The sequence below is a fragment of the Phyllobates terribilis genome, unplaced genomic scaffold (genome assembly GCF_046119375.1).
Source record: "Phyllobates terribilis strain yellow unplaced genomic scaffold, ASM4611937v1 Scaffold_11__3_contigs__length_659146591, whole genome shotgun sequence".
NCBI classification, from domain to species: Eukaryota; Metazoa; Chordata; class Amphibia; order Anura; family Dendrobatidae; genus Phyllobates; species Phyllobates terribilis.
Window position 1 is genome coordinate 305,754,200 of NW_027362771.1, and position 25,093 is coordinate 305,779,292.

Here is a 25,093-nt window from a genome sequence, read left to right on the forward strand (position 1 = left end):
TAAATCCATGCCGGTTGCATGGATTTATACAGTGTGACCTAGTTGTCAAGCACTTTCCAAGTGATGCTATCGCCTGGAAAGTGCTTGTCAATCTGCATGCGGATACGCATGTGGATCCGCATGTATTCTGCAGGAAAAACGCATGTACAATCTGCATGCGTTTTTTTCTGCCAGGGAGATGCAGAAATGCTGCAGAAATTTTCTGCTTCATTTCTGCATCGTGGGCACATAGCCTTATCGGTACCGACTGAATACATTGGGGGGATAATAAAAAGTTATGGACAACTTCTTTAAAATAATTACATTTATTTAGTCTTGAGAAGAGATATATAAGGGTGGACATGAATAACTTGTATCGGTGCATAAATGACCTATACAAAAGTTGTTACTTGTAAAACCCCCTCAAAGACAAAAGGGCATTCCATCAAATTGGAGAAAGAAAAGTTCAATCTCCGGAAGAGACAAGACATCTTTACCAAAAGAACTATTAATCTGTGTAATAGTCTACAGCTCGTCATAGTAAGAACCCTTGATGGTTTCAAAAGAGCTTAGATATTTTTTAGAAGAAAACATAAAAGCATGTGTAAGGTTCTTTTCTGAACATTTGGGCCAGGATGGAAAAAAATAGCTCCTTTACGTCAGACTGGATCATGCATTGTGGTTGTACTTCTTCCCTTTATCTTTTCCCATTCCTCGGTTGAACTTAATAGACATTTTGTGTTTTTTCAACATTATTAACTATGTATCTGACTGTGAGGTTAAATTTGAATCAACAGATTTTATATGACAGTGGCCTAAATCATTGTTAATATCAGAAAGCACCACTTATATGTGCTGACCACTTGGTGACTTAGGATCAGAGAAGTAGGTTGTTATTGTAGCCTCAGCTGCTTCTCTCTTTGGCACAATCCTCTGTCCAAGGTGTAACTCCTCTCATTTGCCCTCCAATCGAGGTGAAATTCAATTTCTCAATTCATTGTTTTGAATGTCCGTAACCAGTTCATTATAAGCTTCCAGTGTTCCAGTGCATAGTTCCCTAGCCGCTATAGACTCTGCTGTAGCTTCTTCAATAAAAGAAGCAGTGATTGACAACATTGGTGACGACTCAGATGTAGTAGACTGCATATGAGTGTCCGCCTCCAGTAGGTGTATACCCCTGTAAATGATGCATGATAGAGCAGACGTTGACTCTATTGGCACCATTATAGTCAATGGCCCAGTCGGCGCACACGCCCGAATCCTGTTTCTTAAGGGGGGGGGGGGGGGAGTTTGGACGTAAGTCCCGACGGAACCAACAAGCATGGGACAAAACGCAGTGTGAAAGGGCCCTAATTAACACAATGCAGTAGAACTGAACTTTGTCTCCTTACAAACACATTTGCTGCAGCTCCCACAGCTCTGCTGCACTGTAAAACTAGCTGCCTGTGAGATGAAAGCAGAAGCACTGAGAGGTCGCAGATGTTGGTTATAGTCACACACAGCTCTGCAAGGAGAGCAGAGAGCGGCCATTACACATCACACTGGTACTGCTCCCTTTTATTTATAGTAAGCTCTGGAGCAGATTCTCATGCAGATCAGTGTCCGGTGGCCGGCCCATAGCCTGGAACAACTCATTTACATATAAGAAAAACGTGGATTTCTCCGGAATAAGACATCGGTTATCTGATATGAAGGTATAATTTTTTCTCCTCTTCCTATGACCTGCGTGTCCATATAGATGGCTTCGGAGGGTTGATCCTACTGACATATTCCTTTTACAGGTATCTCGACTTCAATGCTTAAGTTGGCAAGGCTGCCAGTGCAATGTAAGTGTAGACAAGTAGTCTGTGTTAGGCCAAGTTCACAACAGCATATTTTCGGTGTGTGTGCAATGGCCCGCACACAGACCAGTGATGGTGTACTTGCTACTGCACATGGGCTATTTTCCTAGACTTGTGCATGTAAATAGTAGGTTGCTCTTTTGCCCGTTGGCTGTGCGGAACCAGTCACATCCACAAATTTAGTACTCGTCTGAACTTAGCCTTAGATTAGTGTCTAGAAAGCTTTCTAAACGTTTTGTGCCGGAAAAGGGAATAACTAGTACGAAAGAGTTATTTTTACCCATCTCCTAGGGTTTTGGGAGATTATTTAGTAATTACAGCATTATAAAGTTATAAACTTTAACGTGTAAAATCCAGGAGAAAATGTGTTGGTTGTGTGAGATTTCCGACACAATAGTGGCTGGCAGAGTATTCAGTGTATTATTGAGCTGCGCGGAGAAGGCATGAACAGCTCCAGTCTCTGCTGACTGTCAGCCACACTGCAGAGATCTGCAGAGCCAACTACAACACGAACGCAATGCAGCTTTTTACAGCAGTCTGTGTCCCTGAATGGCAGGGGGATGAGATATTGTAGATTGCTGATGAGAACGACTTAATGATCAGCAAATTACCATTTAATGCAATATTCCTCTACCAGCAGTACTTTTTTCTATGTTTTTTAATGTCCTTTTCTGCAGTATTTAGTATACAAGAATGAAGGGGAAATATATGGTGTGAGAGGGAATTTATTTGCAGTTGGTAATGCATTAAACAAAGTGCTTTTTTCTATTATAGGTTAATAGAGGTTCTGCATTTTGTTAACTAAACTTTTACAATGTTAGGCAGTAATATCCGTCTAATCTGAGGCATGTTCTCACATCTGCATACTATAAAGAAACAAAGGCAACACTATGTGCCCATGTACAGATACTGTACAATGTAATAAAACTGTGAGAATGTCTGTTTTTTAATCCCCTCCTATTTTGAATGTTATCAGTTTATTTTTTCTTGGGGGAGATGTCTAAAGCAACTTTGGAAATTCATAGCATTACGAATCTGGTGCTGGTTACATCATACATTTATTTAGTTTACTCACTTATATAGCACCATTAATTCCACAGCGCTTTATAGACATCATCATCACTGTCCCCTTTGGGGTTCACAATCTAAATTCCCTATCAAAGTTAGAAGATAAATAGAACAGCAGTATTCAACATGCCCATAGGCTAAAAGTCCTTTATTGCATGTAGAATTGGACATCAGGAACAACGGTGTTTCATAATTAATTTACATTTTATTGCATGAAATAAGTATTTGATCACCTACCAACCAGCAAGAATTCTGTCTCTCACAGACCTGCTAATTTTTCTTTAAGAAGCCCTCCTACTCTGCACTCATTACCTGTATTAATTGCACCTGTTTGAACTTGTTACCTGGAAAAAAGACGCCTGTCCACACACTCAATCAATCACACTCCAACCTCTCCACCATGGCCAAGACCAAAGAGCTGTCTAAGGACACCAGGGACAAAATTGTAAACCTACACAAGGCTGGGATGGGCTAAAATACTCACTATAGTGTAAAAATGTTCTACAATGTTTTAGGATTAAAGGGAATCTGTCACCACTTTGGAGTTATCAGACCTCTACTATGGGCATACAGGGTATAGAAGCGTAAATCTATACATACATGTATGGCCCATGGTAGAGGTCTGAATACAGAGAAATGTAGTTTTATCGCCATGGTTTTTCACAGGCTTGGCGTCCCCCGGATGCCAAGCTATCCCCGCCCATCTGCTTATTATTCCACCAATTCCCCGCCTATGTCCATATTTACCATATTTCCCCCCCTCCCCGCACGTCACAGGTCCCTGTGACGTGCACTTTTTTCCCTCACCTCCCGGCGCATGCGCAAAGCGCGGCTCACAGGGAGCGTGCTTTGTTTCCTCCCGGGCCCGTTTGGCTGAGCACAGTGCCACAGTGCTCTATTGTGTAGGCGTCAGTCCCGGGGGACGCCAAGCCTGTGACAAACCAAGGCGATAAAACTACATTTCTCTTCATTCAGACCTCTACCATGGGCCATACAGGTATGTATAGATTTACTTTTCTATACCCTGTATGGCCAAAGTGGAGGTCTGATATCACCCAGGGGGGTGACAGGTTCCCTTTAATGGATGAATAAAGAGAAAACAGCAGATCTAAATGCAATGGAAGCAATGACATAAATATTCTAGAATAAACTGTTGAATTAAGATATTTTTCCGGTCATATTTTCTAAATGACTTAACTTTTTTCTTTTTTTTTTCCTGCTCTCCTCTAAATGATACGTAATATACCCTCGATTTCTCTACTTAGGGTATACATTCTGTCGTGCAGGCGTCATTTCAGTTATCATTCCTGACTAGCCGGGAAGATTTTCCAATAAGTTTCTAGCAATGTAGAGTTATCAAGATTCTATCAGCTGAATCAGACGTCTCCCAGTGTGAGCAAGAAGGAGGACAGTAGGAGCTGAGTCAGCAAAAGGTGTCAGTGTATAATGGATGATTAGCTGCAGCCCTTCCCCAAAGACAGGTGAAGCTGTATGGAGCATAGCGCAGCGGCTCTTCCAGCCTGCCACCAGCAGCAGGCTCTTGCTATGCTGACATTTTGATTTATAGATGAGCATCTCTTCCCTAATGAGAGCTGCCACCTCTGGTCACTGGAGCCCCCTGCTGAAGAGACCCCATCACTGACAACAGTGGGAATGAGTAATGTTCGAAAATCTCTCAGTGGGAATTTAATGCTTTTCAGATAATAGGAAGTAACTGTATGCAACTTGCGATTGAAACAAGGATGAGACACGTTTCTTGATAGATTTCTGGATGATACAATTTACATCTAATTAAAAGGGAATGTTGACTTTTTACAGATTAGATAATTTACCTTAAACCTCTCAAGTAACTTCCTTGAAGGAATCTGTCAGCAGGTTTTTCCTATGTAATCTGAGAGCAGCATAATGTGGATGCTGAGACCCTGATTCCAGCGGTCTCTCATTTACTAGGCTGTTTGTATAAAATCAGTGTTTTATCAGCAGGAGAGTATTACTACAGGACTAGAAGGAAATGTGCTTTTTATTTTAATGTAGATTTTTACTTTTGTTTTTATTTTTAAACCCTGCGCAGAGGCGTCGGCTGAGGAGAGTACTTCTCCCCTCAGCCGCGCCGCTCTCTCTATTATCAGCGGGAGCTGTGGTCGGATGATGGGAGGAGTCTTCTTCTCCGGCCCGGTCGGATGATGGGAGGAGTCTTCTTCTCCGGCCCGGTCGGATGATGGGAGGAGTCTTCTTCTCCGGCCCGGTCGGATGATGGGAGGAGTCTTCTTCTCCGGCCCGGTCGGATGATGGGAGGAGTCTTCTTCTCCGGCCCGGTCGGATGATGGGAGGAGTCTTCTTCTCCGGCCCGGTCGGATGATGGGAGGAGTCTTCTTCTCCGGCCTGGGTACCATTCTTTGTGTGTTTTTGCAGCATATTTGACTCATTGACTTGAATTGAGTCAGTCAAATACGCAGCAAACAACCGCAGCAAATCCGAAGATATATTTATACCTGCGGTTTTGCTGCCGTTCAATTGTCAATGTTCCGAAAACACTGTAGAAACGCTAAAAAGAATGGACATGCTGCGGATTTAAACGCAATGACAATTCTTTCAGGAAAATTCCTGATCATGTGCACAGCACTTCAGGATTGTCATTGCATTAGGTGGCACACAGATTACCTAGCGTTTTTGGTGTATTTCTTGTGCGGGAAAAATGACGCAGAAAAGCATCAAAAACGCACTGTGTGCACACAGCCTTAGACACATAAGATGAAACGTCAAGACTTGGCCAAGAAATATCTGAAGGCAGACTTTGAAATGTTTTATGGATTGATGAGATGAGCGTGACTCTTGATGGACCAGATCTATGTAACCATGGCTGGATCAGTAATGGGCACATACTTCCACTCAGACACCAGTAAAGTGGAGGTCGGTACTGCTATGGGCTGGAATTAATTAAAGATGATTTTGTCAAAGGATGGACTCAAAATAAACCTCCAAACCTACTGTCAGTTTTTAGAAGACACTTTCTTCAAGCAGTCATATAGGAAAAAGTCTGCTTCTTTTAAGAAAACCTTGATTTTTATGCAGGACAATGCTCAATCGCATGCATCGAAATACTCCACTGCTTGGCTGGCCAGTAAAAGACTTAAAGGCGTTATCCACTACTAGTACTACCCCTTCTCCATCTGCATGTTTTCCCCCAATAAAACAATAATACCTATACTCACCTCCCGTGCCATTATATTTACTCACCATCTATGAGACATGTTTTGCATATTATTGGGCACTTTCAGCCACAGTGCTTTATATCTGATATGATAGTTATATGCTTACACCCCAGCATGTGACAGTATGATTAATGTTCATATATGTACTCAACTGGTCCCCCCCCATATATGTAGATATACATATTTTTGATACAGACTTTTATATTCTGTTTTTATGTCTATATTTTTTTGTGTTCACCCATCTTTTTCTCTGCATCTCCACTGCACACCAACCCTTGGAAAGGTTTTTTATACCATATATTGCTCAGGTAATTTTTTGACCTCATATCGGATCTTTTGTTTTGGTTGTTTCAGACACATACCGGCCAAACTGAGACCAAAAGTGCACACTCTTGTCCTCCATCTGGTGAATGGGGGCATGTGGTATTCTTACAGTGTATATAGTGTAAGCTCCTGTCTTATACTGTAGACACCGTGTACACCTAGCCTTCAAGTTATTGGGGACTACTGACATGGTACATTTAAAAAGATAGAATCCCTGGACTGCTCCTATAACCAACCTGGCATTGTTTTACAGCAACATGAAAATGATTAACATGAAATGCTTCATGCTGTTGAATCTGTTGCAAGTTGCAGTGTCAGAGAGGACGTTGTAGCTTTCATATGGGATGACATATTGTCATATCTCCCCCAATATATGGCAGCTACTGCTCTTTGTAGAAACTTATATATGCTAACAATTCCTAAATGTTATCAGTTTGTCATGCTGTCATACTTGTGATAAGCACTCTTAAACAAAATTCTTCATTATTCCTGACGCTCTTTAGCAGGAGGAGATATCATACAGTCATCATAGATCTTGACTATTATTGACCCTTTAGCTAATAAGATCATCTTTTTTATTCAGTTAATTACTCTATAAAAGTAGCAGACTATTCATGAAGATCTTTGACTGTAAAAAAATCCATTGTTCCTCACGTGGGAAATAACTAATGTGCTGTATTGTTATTGCATTATCTTCCAGAGCACCTTCATTGTGGAGAAGAGTATTCAGGACCTGATGAACTTAATGCGTGACTTAAGTGCTTACTCGGATCAGTTTCTGAATATGGTTTGTGTTAAACTCCAGGAGTATAAGGACACCTGCGGCGCAGCATTCAGGTACTATCTCCTTATTCATTTCTTGCTACTTATGTAGCGTCAACATATTCCACAACTCTGCTCAGAGATTACTACTCATATCAGTTCATGTCCCCATTGGAACTCACACTCTTTTCTTATCAGTATATTTTTGAAGTATGAAAGGAGACGGGAGTACCAGGAAACCCATTAAAAATGTAGAACATATATAAGGTTCCATTATTTAAGGCTTTTTCACCAGTTTTCTGGCATAGACCACTTTGAAATTATGCAATTTTTTTGCAATTCGAACGTGCCTTAAAATGAATCATAGAAAGGTGGAGTTGGAAGGGACCGCCAGGATCATCGTGTCCCCCCTGCAGGAGTCACTAAACCATCTCAGACAGATGTCTGTCCAGCCTCTGTTTCAAGATTTCCATTTAAGGATAACTCTCGTGGCAGCCTGTTCCATGTTGTGACTTTTGCCATTTTTAAACCAATCCCAGCCAGCTCCGCCAAAGTGGATGGAGCTTGGGTGGGCTGTGGTGAAGATCGCCTGGCAAGTTCATCAAAATTTACTCCACTTTGATAGTGTAAACTACACCAGAAATATACTCCAGTCCCTAACCGGAGTAACACTTTTGGCAGAGGTGCATGGTATTTGTAAGATGCGCCTAATTCATGAAGAAGAAGTGCGCGCCTCCTTAATGAATTAGGCACATTTAAAGAGAACCTGTCATGTCCGATAATGCAATTAACCTTTAACCATTAATAGTGTTATCTGACATGACAGATTCCCTTTAAATCTAGCAGTGCCTTCATTAAGACACGCCAGTCTTAATGAATGGGGTCCATAAACGCTGTTTGAATTTTTAGCTTGGACCCCAGAGGCACAAGGCAACCATGTGATATATATTTTACTCTGGTTTGCACCAAACACAAATAAATTAAGTTATTTCTAATACCATTTATTTATTGTGTAACAAAAAGTTATATAGCCTTTTACAAAACTCAGTTTTAATTTCTTGATGGTTTTCAACATCCCTGCTTTACTGGCAGTGAATGGAAAAAGATGTGCATACAAGCAGACAATTAAAACTTGTCCTGTTGATGTGATGCACACACAGCTGCAGGGATAGACGGAGAGAGATACGACACGGTTAACTTGTCGTAGACCTTTAAGAAAACCTATACAAAAAATGCGCAGAGTTCAGCATATTAAGAAGGTGTATATATTATATTTTAATGTTATTAGACCGTATTTAAAAATCAACATGATAAATATACACAGTTAGACATTAAAAATACTACAGATTGTTGGGCAATGACACCATCCATCCAATAAAGATATAGGATGGATCAAGTATGAAAAAATAAATTTAATATCATATGTAATGTCACAGCATTGTGGTTTTGCTAATGGAATCAAGAATGAATTACTGTTGTGCTCAAAACTTTACATACTCCTGCAGAATTTTTCCTTTCTTGGCCTTGTTTCAGAGAATATGAATGATAACAAAAAAACTTTTTCTCCACTCATGGTTATTGGTTGGGTGAAGCCATTTATTGTCAGACTACTGTGTTTTCTCTTTTTAAATCTTAATGACAACCAGAAACATCCAAATGACCCTGATCAAAAGTTCATACTCCAGTGATTTTGGCCTGATAACGTGCACAGAATTTGACACAAATGGGTTTGAATGGTTACTAAAGATAACATCCTCACCTGTGACCTGTTTGCTTGTAATAAGTGTGTGTGCATAAAAGCTGAGTGACTTTCTGGGACCCAGACAGACTCTTGCATCTTTCATCCAGCCACTGACGTTTCTGGGTTGTGAGTCATGGGGAAAGCAAAAGAATTGTCAACGGATCTACGGGAAAAGGTAGTTGAACTGTATAACACAGGAAAGCGATACAAAAAAATATCCAAGGAATTGATAATGCCAGTCAGCAGCGTTCAAACTGTGATTAACAAATGGAAAATCAGGGGCTCTGTAAAAAACAAACCACGGTCAAGTAAACCCAACAAAAATTTTGGCCACGACTGCCAGGAAAATTGTTCGGTGTGCAAAGAAAAACCCACAAATAGCATCAGCTGAAATTCAGGACTGTCTGAAAACTAGCTGTGTGGCTTTTTCAAGATGCACAATAAGGAGGCACTTGAAGAAAAACAGGCAACATGGTCGAGTCGATAGAAGAAAGCCATTATTGCGCAAATGCCACAAAGTATCTCGCCTACAATAAATAGCACAGAGACAAGCCTCAAAACGTCTGGAACAAGGTAATTTGGAGTGATGAGACCAAAATTGAACTTTTTGGCCACAACCATAAACATTACATTTGGATAGAGGTCAACAAGACCTATGATGAAAGGATCACCATTCCTACTGTAAAGCATGGAGGTGGATCACTGATGTTTTGGGGATGTGTGAGGTACAAAGGCACAGGAAACTTGGTAAAATTTGAAGGAAAGATGAATGCAGCATGTTATCAGCACATACTGGAGGCAAATTTGCACTCATCAGCCCGGAAGCTGCGCATGGGACGTACTTGGACTTTCCAACATGACAACGATCCAAAACACAAGGCCAAGTCGACCTGTCATTGGCTACAGCTGAACAAAGTGAAGGTTCTGGAGTGACCATCTCAGTCTCCTGACTTCAATATCATTGAGCCACTCTGGGGAGATCTCAAGCGTGCAGATCATGCAAGGCAGCCCAGGAATTTACAGGAACTGGAGGCTTTTTGCCAAGAAGAATGGGCAGCTTTACCATCTGAGAAATTAAAGAACCTCATCCACAACTTCAAGCTGTCATTGATGTTAGAGGGGGCAATACATGATATTAAGAACTGAAGTATGTGAACTTTTGATCAGGGTCATTTGGATATTTTTGGTTGTATTAAGATTTAAAAAGAGAAAACACAGTAGTTTGACAATAAATGGCTTCACCCAACCAATAACCATGAGTGGAGAAAACTTTTTTTTGTTATCATTCATATTCTCTGAAACAAGGCCAAGAAAGGAAAAATTCTGCCGGGGTATGTGAACTTTTGAGCACAACTGTATTTCCTCTTTACAGTTGCATTATGTAATAAAGGTACATGAAGTTTTTGGACCTCTTATGCGTCCGTATGCAACATATAGGCTTTTATTCATGAAGTTCATCCTTTTGCATGCTAGCTTTAGTGAAAGGTGTGATTGAGTAGCATATGCCTCTTAATGAATTTGCTGCATCTTACTGGGGTGCTAGAACTATGGAAAATAAGACATGGACTGCACATCCAAAAAATCATAGATTGATCTAATGCGGCTTAGCAAAAATTTACAGATCTGAACATAAGGTTCTTAGTTTAACAGTGATCTGTCTGATCAGACTGTATGAAGCCCACTAGCACATCATGGTGAACCTCTCAGTCAGTACCTTTACTCTCAGCTCACAGTCTAAGAGCATGTGGAAGGTGAGTTTTCCTGCTCCTTTCACTTGGTGTTGGTGCTGTGTGGCGGCCATTGTTGTTGTGGGGTGTCCTAGAGTCATGGAGACTCAGTCTTGCAGCATGTTGGAAGACTGTTAGGATCGGTGTGGGCTGTAATGTATTCATCTTAAGACTGTATAGGAGTCTCAGTATAGTACTTTGTCTGTGGAGTGGATGGTCGCTGAGGGTGGGAGTATATGAGCTGTAAAGGGGATACGGCTCTGGCACAGAAGCCAGAGAGCACTGCAACTTGGAAACAGTTTGCCAGGTCATTTGTTTGATTTTTTTGTGCCCGGAAATCTCCTTGATGACTGATGTATTTTTGTGCAGCTAACATTTCTCTTGAAGTTTACAAAGCCAGTAAGTGAATGCTTATTATTACCGGCAATACCGACAGACCAATATACTGCAGATGGATACTGTGCCTTTAAACTGAGAAAAAGTTAGAGGTTGTCCACTACTTTTTGATTGATGATCAATGTTTGATCGACTGTAGCCGAAACCAGGCATCCCTGCCGATAAGCTATTATCGGTGTCGGCGGCGATGGCCTTCGTCCTTCGCACTTGCGGAGCTGCTCCGTCTTCTGATAGTGGCCGCCGCAGGGTACTACACATCCGCCTCCTATTGACTTGAATAAGAGGGGGTGTGCAGTGCCAAGCCTTGGCCACTACCAGAAGACTGCCAGATCCGCAAGTGAGTACTTGCGGCTGCCGACACTGATAACAGCTGATCGGCGGGGGTGCTGGGTGTCGGACCCCGGCCGATCAGACATTGATGACCTATCCTGAGGATAGATTATCAATCAAAAAGTAGTGGATAACCTTTTTAACAGATTACAGATCATTCAGATGTTTCAGGCAGTATTTGTACAATAAATTGGACATGGGGTAAAACCCCTCAATCAAGTCCAATCAAGCAAAAAGCCCAATATAAATATTCCTGGATAGCTCCATTAAAAAAGCACATTGAGCCACATTTGATTGGAAATTACATTTATAGTGTTTACATACTATATCTTAATTGTTGATGTATATTGTCTGATTGCCATTTTATTATCAGCTTGTTATACACAATAGGCCATACATCTATTGCAGTGTATGAGCCATTGGTTAAATAAATAGCATAATAACTCTTCAATTATCATATTCTTAACTGCCATGTTAGATTCGGCATTTTATACCAACCACAATATAACTAAATCATGAAATCTGTAAACGGATTGTGTGTTTAGTGTATCGCTGGGGACCTGCAGAACGTAATTAGTTTTGCATGCTGGATACTGGGAGAAAGCAATTACACACACACACGCCATGAACAATCTATACTTTGTAGTTAATGTTCTAGATGAAGACCAGTGTCGCTGTCCTGGAAAGTCAGGAGAGCTTTGTCTGTGATACCCTCTGGTTCTCCAAGGGCTCAGAGTGAAATTGTATGTTAGTTACGTTAGTGCATTTGCAAATGGGAAATAAGAAATCAAATTATTGGTGATGGCTTTGATGATTGGATTAGCAGAGTACATTGCCAGGCACGGTGCTAATAGAAATCTAGAATGCTAACTTCCTGTAGCACGACATAATGATCAGTCCACTAGCCCTAATCCCCTCATGTGGAAAATGGCATTGCTCAGTGTTATTTTCACTCACATATGCTTTACCATGGAGCATGCCATGTGTTTATTTTTCTACAATCCAAAAAATTTTGGGCATATTAGTTAAATGTTTTTTTTTTTATACAGTCATGTAAAGATAGTAAAGATAAATAGTACCAGAAAATAAAATATATCAAAAGCTTTCCTTTACTTGGACCAAACACTTTCTATACTTCTGATCCTTTTCCAGAGGACTATTCTTCTGCTAGCCTGTCATTGTGGACCTTTCTAACAGGATATACAGATGTAGCTACCCTGTTTGAAAATGGCGTCGTGGTGCCTATACTACTTTCATAGCCCAGCCGCTCTCAGTACAAAGTCAATGACCTTCCACTTACACAAATAGGGCAGATGTGCTGCTCTATTAGTGTGGCGTGACGTTTTTGTCTTAAAGAGGTTGTCCACTACTTTTACATTGATGGCCTATCCTTAGGATCCTTAGGAAAGTATTGCCACACTGTTTTACCCTCACCCTGTGTTGTCTGAGTGGTTTTACTCCCACGGAAGACCCCGTGTCTTCACAATCCCGATTTCAAAAACCAGGCACTGCAATGTCTTTCTTCAATGGAGCTATGTTTGAGCATGTGCACCACAACTTCATTCATTGTCTATGATACTGCCAGCTATCTCCAGCAGTCACATACGCTATGAATGGAGCAGTAGAGCACATGCTCAACCGCCACTCGATTCTAAAAAATGGTGGGACCCCCAGCAATCAGCATGTTATCTATATTATGGATAGGTGATAACTTGCTAACTTGGATCAAATACTTTTAGTGTCTAATTTGTAGCTTTTACCAATTGTTCATGAAGAATTTTCATGTATAGGTATTTCTGTCAATTTGTCATTTGTAATAAAAATCACTTGTTACTACACAAATATAGATCCAGGGAAAATACATATTTTTGTACCGTGTTAGTCAATAGATAGAAAAATATTAAGATTTGAGAGTCTTCAGTGGTTGATGCATTTTAACCCCTTTCCGATGTGGTACGTAATAGTACGCACCATGTCGGAAAGGCCGGTTCAACGGGGGCTCCGGCACTGAGCCCACGCTGAACCGTGCACATTTCAGTTGATTTATACAGCTGATATGTGCCCGCAACAGCCGCGGGTGGAATCGCGATCCACCCGCGGCTATTAACCAGTTAAATGCCGCTGTCCATCTTTGACAGTGGCATTTAACAGTGCCGCGCCGAAAGCACGTCACTTACCCCGCCCATCGGTGACCCCGTCACGTGATCGCGGGTCACCGATGGGTAGGCATGGCAACCCGGGGTCTGCAGCAGACCCCTGTGGTTCTCATGTAAAGATTGCTATGAGCGCCATCTAGTGGTCGGCGCTCATAGAACATGAGCATTTCTACTGCATACAGGCGATGTGGTCATTAAGTGGTTAATGGCTAACTGACAAGATGGTAACCAGTTGCAAGCTTTCGAGACTTGTCAAGCCTCTTCATCAGGCATAGTATAACCCAAAATCTGAAAAGTCACATATTTATACACAATGGCACACAGAAATAATGTAATAGATGAGACAGGTAACGTAAAGCAGAGCTATTACTGTGTGAGAAAGATAAACAGTTCTGGCTGTAAATATTGGATTAGTTCTTAGATAAGGACTGTGAAGATTTTATTGTGATTGAGGTCTGGTCCAGGGTTACGTTGACCCCAAAGTTCTGAGGACCACATTCCTTAGTTGATGTAGAATGACATAAATCCATGGGACACATGCTGACAAGGGTGGTGCGATAGTGATGATGAACACATCAGACTACATGAAGGAAGCAAACAGACAACTGATGACACACTCTACTACAAAAAATTGGAGCCTGACCCTACACAGGACTGTTACAAGGAACTAAACATGTTGGTATCTTGTCTGCCTGATGAATCCATAAGAGCCGATGACCTGATACCAGAGAGTCCAAGAATAGGGACATTCTATATGCTCACCAAAATCCACAAATCTGGAAATCCAGGAAGACCAATTATTTCATGTGTGGGGCACCCTTAGTGAGCAAGTTTCTGGATGGGTAGAGTGTGTTCTTAAAGGCCCTGGTAAAGATTATAGTGGGACCGTGACCTTATGTTTACTGTTGCTCCCATCATATGTATATCTTCTTTTGTACATTTTTATATATTATGAACTCTGCTTTTTCTTTTTCTCAGAAACCATCTTTTATGTAGTTGGTAAAGTACAAGTATATCTGACAGGGGGTCATCTGGTGGAGATGAGTCCTCAGATCTGATTTTATGCTATAATTGGACATCTTCCCCTAATCTGGTATTTTACTTTTCTTGGTTTGCAATAATGACACAAGTCTAAGACATTGAATTTATAATGCATGGTGTTTGTATTTTGTCATCTAGTGACAGATCCACTTGAAGCTTGTTTATCCTGGTCTGTTCCCAGTATTTTTTTTTTCTAATGCTATGAAATATTTCCTTTATTACTGTGAGTGTACATAGCACCCATAGGCCTTCTAACAAAGGTATGCAGGTGGCCCTTTAATAGAATAGCCATGTACCTATAATTTAATAATAGGCTTTAATTTATTAATTTAAAGATAGCTATGTACCTATAATTTAATGAGTCATAAATTAGTACTTCCACAAGAACTGTGATTTAGAAAGCTGTACATAAGCATCTTATAAGATCTCATGGCAGTAGGGTTACGGTGTGCGGGATAAATATTTGAGATGTTTCATATTAATAACATTTTACATTTGTGAATTTATTAGTAGTTAGTGTGATTTGAGAGCATCTTATTTTTACATACTATGGCCCCAATTCATTAAAGTAATTGTCCACTACTTTCACATTGATGCCTTATCCGTAGGATAGGGCATCAATACATGATCGGCCGGGTCCCGCACCCGGGACCCCCGATGGTCAGCTGCTATTGGTGTTGGTTGCGGCCACCGGCTGGAAGTGCTTACCTGCAGTGCTTGGCCGACAAGTTGTAGTGGTCGGCACTTGTTACTGCACATCCGCCTCCTATTCAGTTCAATGGGAGGCGGATGTGCAGTACCCCGCAGCGGCCACTACAGATGGACGGCCAGGCACCGCAGGTAAGGACTTCCGGCCAGTGACCGCCTGCACGATAACAGCTGATCTGCGGGGGTGCTGCGTGCGGGACCTCGGCCGATCATACATTGATGCCCTATCCTATGGATAGGGCATGAAGGTGAAAGTAGTGGACAACTCCTTTAAGACCGACCTTGTTCATGACAGTTGTGGTGAGGGGGGGTCATGTTGAAGTCCGAGGTGCCTCATTCACTATGAGGTGCATGCCTCTTAATGAATCAGGCTCATCTTAAAAATTTACACGTGTCTCCATGCGCCTCACCACAAATCTTACTCCATTAATGGATCTGGTCATGAATCAGACGAACTGGCATCGCCATTCTCTATCCAACCCCTGCTCCACCTATGTTGTCGGGGCTGGCTGAAACGAGCAGGAAAACGCCAAAAGTCGCAACAGTTATGTGTAACCTTCGGTTGGTTTTTCGACCTTTTAATGTGTTTTACGCCAGATTTCTGTCTTAAACGCTTTGATGAATCAGCCCCTTTTAAAGAAGATCTTTCAGATCATTTGACCTTTATAAACTGTACATCCCTGCACAAAGTAGCAATATTTTTATTTTTTCCATTCCACTGGGCTTTTTTTTGTTCATCTCTGTGGGCATCATAGTGGGATGAATATACATGCACACAGAGCTGAACAACATTAAACACCCTGTTGAATGATAAAGAATGTAACACATTAGGCGCCAGTAATTTCGGTGCCCAGAGTTGAGAAAATAAAAATGGGAAACTTTTTTATCCTCATTCCTGCTATTTTTGTGTAAGAAGTTTATAAGTTCAAAGGTCTTTAAAAATCGTTTTATGTAGACCCATATTGCTTCTAAAAGAAGGCTGTAGTTAGTTTGGTCATTGTATAATAAAATGGTATGCAATTTTCTAATACTCTTGAAATTCTCAGCATTTTCGGTTGGAAAAGGTTGTCTCACCTCTCCAGTAAATCTGATAAATGTCATGGGGGCACAACAAGGATCCCACCACTATTGGTGAGAGCAGAGAATGTTAGCCATAATTGGATTCCATGTAGGTAACCCAAATCTCTCTCCTGCCCTGATCGATTACCACAATCCATTAGCGTCATTTTTGAATACATTAGCGTTGACTGTAGATGATTTAGGCAGACATGGCATATGGCATTCTTGATTCTGTGGTAAATTACAATAGTCACCAGATGCTACATCACTGTGAATGGGATTTTGGTTTAAAAAAAAAAAAAGAAAAAAATCCATTTACATATTGCTGTGAAAACTGTGTTTTTTTAGGACTTACTATGTTCTGATGCATAATTAACTATTTGCATTCACATAGAACATTAAAAAGCTGAATAAAGGGTTTTAAAAATATTTTCCTTTTCTTTATTTTTAAACTGCAAATATTGTCAAAACTTAGACTTGATCGAATTGTATTAAATTCTTAGCTGTGAAAACTACTGGGTCCCTGTGGGCATGTTTTTTCATTATTTCCAACCATGTTATGAATAGTCATCTTTCTTTTCTTAAATGGAACTCTCTTATATGATGGAGACGTGATAAAACATGAAAAAGGCAAAGGAAAAGCAATGGCACCTTCATTCCAGCAGAGACATTATTGTGCTGCACTGTCACTGATGTCAGGTGAGATCAGGAACTTTTCAGACACCTGCCGTCCACTGACTTTACCTGCCACACCTCATTAACTTTTTCATCAGTAAATTGCCGTGTAGGAAACTACCTTGTAGGGTGAATGACATCAAGTTACTTATATTAGTAGTCTCGTAAGGGAGGTGAATTGAAAGTGCAATTTGTAAGGGACACTATGTTCTGCATTGAAAAGCACGGTTATTGATGTCACTGTGCCCAGCATGTAATGATGTTGCCCTCTTTATAACTGAAATGGACTATGGACACTATGTAGTCCAGGCACCCCTATTGCGATCAAAAGCGCATTGCCTCAGCCGTGTCGCCTTTTCCTGTGTCTATTGAACTTTTAGGATTGGTACTTCCAATGGGTGGCGCTATAGAGTTCTAGTCCTCTTCCTCTCTGAAGAGGCAATTTGCATATTTAATTTTCCAGAGGAGCATGCATGGCGTATAAGTCTCCTCACTCTGACATGCCAGGCCTGACTTGTCACTCTCCACAAGGAGAAATGTTACCCCTTAGATCTCAGTCTTAAGCCTCTCACCCAGCCATATCAGATCTCATATTGTGGACTGATGAGGGGCAATACCTCGAAACACTGTCTGCCAGTTTAGATTCTGGTTTGGCTTTTATCTTAAGTCATATGACAAGGCTCGTTAAAGGGTCAGTATTGACTTTTAGGATTGCTACTTCCAGTAGGTGGCACTAGAGTTCTAGTCCTATTCCTATCTGAAGAGACTATTTGCATATTTGAAGACACCAGAAATGGGATTCTTGAATGTCATTATTTGAGAGGATTTGGTGTCAAATAGGAAGTGCCACTGTCTTGGAGCCATACTGTTGGTTTTACGGTGGATGTTTTTATGTCAGCTGCATCTATGGACGTGTTCACACTACTGTATTTTCGGTCCGAGCGCAGTTCATGAAAAAGCTGACATCACACGGACAGCACTAAGACCAATGTTATTCAATGGGGCTGTTCAGATGAGCGTTTTTATGAGCACCTGATAAAATTGCAGTATGTATTATTTTCCTTGGTATTTTGGATGAGACTCTCCTATTTGTCCATGGGTTCAGAAGCAATATGGACCCATTTAAGGTCATTTTTAAAAACATAGATTTCTGGGTGCACAGAATAAAACGGATCCCATACTGATCAGGTTTTTAACAGATGCATTGCAATTCTTAACAGAGAAAATTGTATTTGGTCTTGTAAATGTCAATAACTGCTGATGTAAAAAACTGATGCCATACAGATTGTATACTGATTGCATACTGACCACTATATAAAAAGCATCTGTTTTTTTCTGGATGAATATCAGACAGTTTCATTAGACTGAAATGAAGGTGGAAGCTTACAAGATATTGGAGCCTGAGCTACCATATTGTAAAGATGAAGGGAAATTGATAGAGATGGGTTCTGAAACTGGAAGCATCAGAGAGTTCACCTGCGATGGAGAATGCCATGGAGGGTCATGGCTCTGCAAGAAACGGTCACAAGAAAAATAGTGCTTATTAGAGAGGAGTGGATCTGGTGAGATTCAAAGTTGCCAAATTGTATGGATTTTTCCGGGAAATCCAATTCGCAAATAGTCACCTCACCGCTCACCTGTCTCGGCATCCCCGCTGCTCGCTTGTCTGATCTGCAGGGCCTTTTCTTTCCTCAAACATGTTTCGGTGTTTTAACTCTAGAACAGGACTTGTAGTTGCGACCAGGCCTCAGAAGTCAGGGCACGTCATGACATCCTTGACTGGAGTAGCATTTCTGGCAAGGCGAACACCACTTAGAAGATTAGCCAGATTCATTAAGTGCCATGCACATCTTAATAAATTTTGTGCAACTTATTCCTGCACGTCCATCATTAAGACTGGTTAGCGAAACGTCAGTCTTAATGAATCGGGTCTTGGTGCCTCAGCACTCAGCGATTCAATCTGTAACTTTACATGGTCTCCATTTTTTTTTCAATAACATCACAACATTCAATAACATTTGACGGTAGAATTTTTAGGAGGGAAAAAAATGTAACTGACGTGTAACAATGGCGTCCTATTGCAGGACCATGCTCAAATGCAGTGAGCCCTGTAGAACGAGCCTTTCATTCACAAATGTTTGTAAAGGCAGACCTCGTATTAAGGTGCTGAATTTTATACACCTATGCCAATTGGACTGAATCGAAAACCTAAATTCATTGATTAAAGAGGTTGTCCCATGAACAAAGTACATTTTAATCAATAGATCTTGGAATTAAAATAAGTTCTGTTGAATGTGTTAAATAAAATGTTCCTGTGCTGAGATAATCTTATAAATGTGCCCCTGCTGTGTCCTGTGTAATGGCTGTGTCTGACCGTGCAGGAACATGGTCTGATCATACCACAGCTCCTGGGTAGGGGAGGAAGGACAGCAGGGGATCACATCCAGGCTTGGACTGGCCCACAGGCGTATTCTCCAGTGGGCCCTTTCAAGAGTGGGCCACCACCCTCTTATATGAGCAGTACTTGCCCAATACACTTGATTCACTATGTGTAGACAAAGGCAGCATCTTATTCATCTAACAATCTACCCAGTAAATTTGTGATTGAGGATAATGTCACATTTTCATATAGCTGAAAAGTTGGGCCCTGGAGTTGGTTACTGGTGGGGCCTTGGCAGCCCAGTCCAACACTGAGATTCACAGCTGATTCATTCTGTGAGGTAAAAATCAGACATGGAAATGTTTTGCCTAACAGAAATAATCAGCTGTGATCCTGTGCTGTAATGTCTGTATACTCCTTTATTTCCTCCCCTGCCCAGGAGCTGTGGTATGATCAGACCATGTTCCTGTAGGGTCAGACACAGCCATTACACAGTACACAGCAGGGGCACATTTATAAGATTATCTCAGCACAGGAACATTTTTTAACACATCCAATTGTGGAAATTATTATTATTCCAAGATCTATTAATTTAAAATGAACTTTGTTTGTGGGAAAAGCCCTTTAAGAGATATGCCCCAATACTTTTGATCATATAGTGTGTATTATTGAGCACCTCCAACACTTTATTCAGGTGTATATTTACTTTGGTGTACATTAACAATGAAACTTTTTGCAATAAATTAATTTATTAAAATGCTATATGGAAACTTTTGAGTTACAGAAATATGAATTACATTTCATAATCAAATTTGCTACATAAAACAAACATGAAAGTATTTGATGCTTCTTATACTGATGTTGATTGTGAGTGCCATTTAGCACAATAAGGATATGGAGGAAAGGTGATTCCAGCGGCTACATAGGAAAGGGTTCTTTACAGTCAGAGCAGTCAGACTGTGGAATGCCCGACCACAAGAGGTAGTAATGGCTGACACTATAACAGCTAGATGCTTTTCTCACTACAAATGGCATTGTGTGTTCTAAATAATCTAGCGATAAAGAATGCATAACTGGTGGGGAAAGGCTGAACTTGACGGACCTATGTGGGTTTTTTCAACCTATGAAACTGTGATATATTGTGCAATTGCATTGCCCTATAAGATTTCCATCAGTCAGAAGCAATCCCACCAAAGTCTAACATATCATTAGCAATTGTGAAATCGTTAGTGAACAGTGAATATTATTGGCTATTGAGGTTGAACCAGTTTTCTTTCCCTCTTTGCTAGTAAGATAACAGAGATGTCATAGAAGGCTTTCCCTTTGTATCAGAGATCTGTGAATTAATTAGCTGATAATAGCTTTTGGAAGTAACAATTAACCTAATTATACTGGCTAAGCTCCAATCCACAAGCATCTTTTTTTCAGTTGGATGGTCTGTGTAATTATATTGGATATTCGCTATTATAGAAGTTATAAAAATATATTTCCAAGTGTTTTCAATTGGATTCATGAGATTTCTTACTAGCATTCACCCGTTAATGATTATACATTAAGCTATAACTGTTTATTGTTAGTATTGTTTATTGCTAATTGGACTATTTATTAAACTATGGGACCAAATACTATCACTAATGATTGCTATCAGCTTTAGTTACACTTAAAGGGAATCTGTCACCAGGTTTTTGCTACCCCATCTGAGAGCAGCATGATGTAGGGGCAGAGTCCCTGATTAATCAATGTGTCTTTTACTTTACTGAGTGCTGTAGTTTGGATAAAATCTTTGTATTAGCTACTGCAGATCTACCAGTTATCTGAATGCTGAGCTCTGTATAACCCCACCCACATCACTGATTTGCAGCTTTGTGTACACTGTGCATAGGCAGAAAGTCACCAATCAGTGGTGTGGACGTGGATACACAGAGCTCACCGAGGGCTACATGGCAGCAAGTTTACTAGTTCTCTATTGATAATTCGCTTTTAAGACAGTGATTTTATAAAAACTACGGCATGCAACCCAGTAAGTGACTGATTGCTGGAATCAGGGTTCTTGCCTCTATATTGTACTGCTCTCAGATTAGGTGGCGAAAACCTGGCGACAGATTCCCTTTAATAATTGCAAATGACCACTACACAGTCTTGGAATTTTGTTACCATGTTTTTCATGCATTAGCGCTAAGGCCATGTGCCCACGATGCAGAAATGCTCCGGATTTTTCCTGAGCGTTTCTGCATCTCCCTGGCAGAAAAAACGCATGCGGATTGTACATGCGGATTGTACATGCGGGTTGTACATGCGTCTTTCCTGCCAGGGACAAGCGGATGTGAAGCGTTCTTCACATGCATTTCCGCATGCGGGTTGTCAAGCTATTTTAGCATCACTTGGAAAGTGCTTGACAACTTGGTCACACTATATAAATGCATGCAAACAGCATGGATTTATATAGTGTGACCCGAGAGAATGTCAAAAAATAAAAAAATAAATATATACTTATCCTCTGATGGCCCGCGCTGTCTTGCTTCACTCCGTTCTCCCTTGCCGGCAGCAGTACACTGAAGGACCTGCCGACGTCAGCATCACGTGACCCGTCACATGACTATGACGTCAGAGCAGGTCCTTCAGTACATCGCGATCTGCCGGCATGAAAGGACGAGCGCACCGGGGGCCATCAGAAGGTAAATATATATTTTTTATTTTATTCTTTTTTTTTTACAGGTTCTATGGTACCCAGGTCCGGAGGAGAGTCTCCTCTTCTCCAAGCCCGGGTACCATCCGCACATTAGAATGCATGTAATGCGCAGCTACATATACAGTGATGCGTAATCCATGCGATCTAATGCAAGTCAATGGCAGCAAAAACGCAGCACTTCCGCAAAATAATTAGTAGTGCTGCGTTTTTTTCCGCAATGATAATCCGCAGCGGAAATTTCCACAGCATGTGCCAGGACATGCGGATTATCATTGGGGAACATGGCAGGCCTTCAACCATGGGTTTTTTAAGCGTTTCTGCAGCGTTTGTGCCGCTGCGGAAACGCTTAAAAAATGCATCGTGGGCACACAGCCTTAATGTTGCCTTATAAGACCATATACATATTTGTTTCTTTGTTATTTTTCATTTCTCTGAAGTGGCTAAAAGGTAGGGTTCCAGCTGCTTGTACTACACTAAATTTCTACAAGTGCAAAGTGGCTCGAAAATAGCTTAACAATGCGTGAAATGTGCCCAACGAACTTATTGTGACAATGTAACCAACAGTATACACCGCATAGGTTTTATTATCCTTACTGCCAGTGCATGAACATTTATATCCAGCTTATAATGCATGTAAATTACTATCCATTCTTATGGACATAAAAACACATGTAACATGTTCTACATGCTGAGAATTTTATTCTACCTTTTAGAACATTTTGCTTTAAGTATTTTATTCCTCCCCTCTAGTTTAGAGAATTGTGTCTGTCACTTGTTTAAATTTAGAAGCTGGAAGTCTATCGTTGTCTTCCCCTTACACAGCTGTGCTTTGTACTGTTTCTGGGTATAAGTGCTATCTGTCGGGAGTTTGAGACAAAACAGTCTGAAAAATAGTTTTCAGCTTCCAGATGTAACGAACAGTTTAACTGGTTGGGAGTAGAAATGTTAAAAATGGTGAGGAACTAAATCCTAAACTGGCATGACATACTAATGATCTACTGTCCTTTACTAATCCAAGCATGTTGGATCTGGTCCTCTTAAACAATTTTGAGTGCTTTGGCCAGGTAAGTAATTTGAAGGTTAATTTAGTATAGATTCTGGGCGATTGTAGACACTTTTAGGGTATGTTCACACTGTATCTTTTTCTGATGGTCAAATCTGTCCATTCTTGAAGTGGAAGACATTTCAAGAATTGAATTTTGTGCCTTGCATTTTTTAAGCATGACAATTTTTCTGGTCATTTTTTGATGCGCTTTGTCCACATTTTTTGTACGTCGGTCATTTTGATGTATTTCTAGTGGTTTGCAGGCGTCTTTTTATTGACATTTCTTTTAATTTTCAAATCCATTAAGCAATGATTAAATTGCTTGCATTTTTAAGGCAAAATATAAAATTCTCAGAAAAAGGCCTGGGCATCTTCTGAGCATGTTTTTTAGTCATCATATTTGACTTATATTGTATAGTATGTAGTGTTTTCCTAGCTGGAAACGCCTGAAGGACAAGTCTTTTCTTTTAAACGTTTTCTTTCTAAGCCTGAAGCATTTAAAAGATGCTCAAAATGATGAACATATGAACAGCAAGTGGATTGTCCATTGAAACAAATAAAATGATTCTTTGGAATGTTTTTTTAGTGCATTTTACGATGTTCTTATGAGCGGAAAAGATGTAGTGTGAACATACTTTTAGCGTTTCACTAGACGTTTATAAAGGGAAGATGCGCCAAATATGTAATAGAGTGTGAGCCATTAATTTGGTGCACTTATAGACCCTTCAATAAAAATAAGTTTGTGTTATAATTCCTCACCATTTTTTTTATTTCACAATGTGAATAGCTTTCCCATATACAATGGTTAAATTGTACATTGTAGTAAACCCATTTAATTAATAGTTGAAAGACTTTACCTTGTGTTTACTTAAAGGGGTTTTCCCACAAACAAAATTTCATTTTAATCAATAGATCTTGTAATAATAATAACTTCCATAATTGGATGTGTTTGAATAAGATGTTCCTTTTCTGAGATAATCTTATAATTGTGCCCCTGCTATGTACTGTGTAATGGCTGTGTCTGACCATGCAGGAACATGGTCTGATCATACCACAGCTCCTGGGCAGGGGAGGAAGGAAAAGACAATACAGACATTACAACAGGGGATCATAGCTGATTATTTTTGTGAGATAAAACATTTCCCTTCAATTTTTAAACAATGTTTTACTTCATAGAAAGAATCTGCTGTTGTCCTGTCTGTGTACTCTTTTGCTTCCTTCCCTGCCCAGGAGCTGTGGTATGATCAGACCATGTTCCTGTACACGGTCTGACACAGTCATTACACAGTACACAGCAGGGGCACATTTATAAGATTATCTCAGCACATGAACATTTTATTTAAACGCATCCAAATGTGGATCTTATTATTATTCCAAGATCAATTGATTAAAATGAACTTTTGTTTGTGGGAAAACCCCTTTAAGTATAGATGAGCGTTTATCCTATATTGCACCATACATATTTTTCAGATGAGAATATGCCCTGGCAGTGTTTTAGCATATACTGCAATATTTTACTCGAGAGAGTCTTATCTATCCATGCTTTATATATTTTTTTCAACAAATTCCACAGATCTGTAGATAGATTGGTACCATTCACATCGTTTACAGTCCCCATTGGGACTACGCTTTATGTTCCTATCACATACACCAGCGCTATCTCAGAACACGTGTATCTACAATGTTGGGCAGGGTTTGAAGTGCTAATAGAGAAAGTCTTTCAGTAAAGGGGTTTTCCGGGCTCAACATGTTGTTGACCTATACAAAGCTTTTACATCCAGCTGCCAGTGGAGCAAATTACAGCTGGTCAGAGGGGGAGCTGGGTGTCTGACCCCCACCGATCTAAGACTAATGACGTATCATAAGGATAAGTCAACAGTATGTTACAGGTGCATCTCACTAAATTAGAATATCATCAAAAAGTTAATTTATTTCAGTTCTTCAATACAAAAAGTGAAAC

At 40.4% G+C, this 25,093-nt stretch overlaps 1 protein-coding gene across 1 annotated transcript in view; it reads left to right on the forward strand.

The window, feature by feature from the left end:
* The window catches only part of EXOC4 (exocyst complex component 4), a 497,223-nt gene that overhangs the window by 356,324 nt on the left and 115,806 nt on the right, over window positions 1-25,093 (forward strand). The window contains exon 12 of the mRNA XM_073652485.1: window positions 7,125-7,261. Coding sequence (XP_073508586.1) covers window positions 7,125-7,261 — 137 coding nt within the window. The remainder of the gene's footprint in view (window positions 1-7,124; window positions 7,262-25,093) is intronic.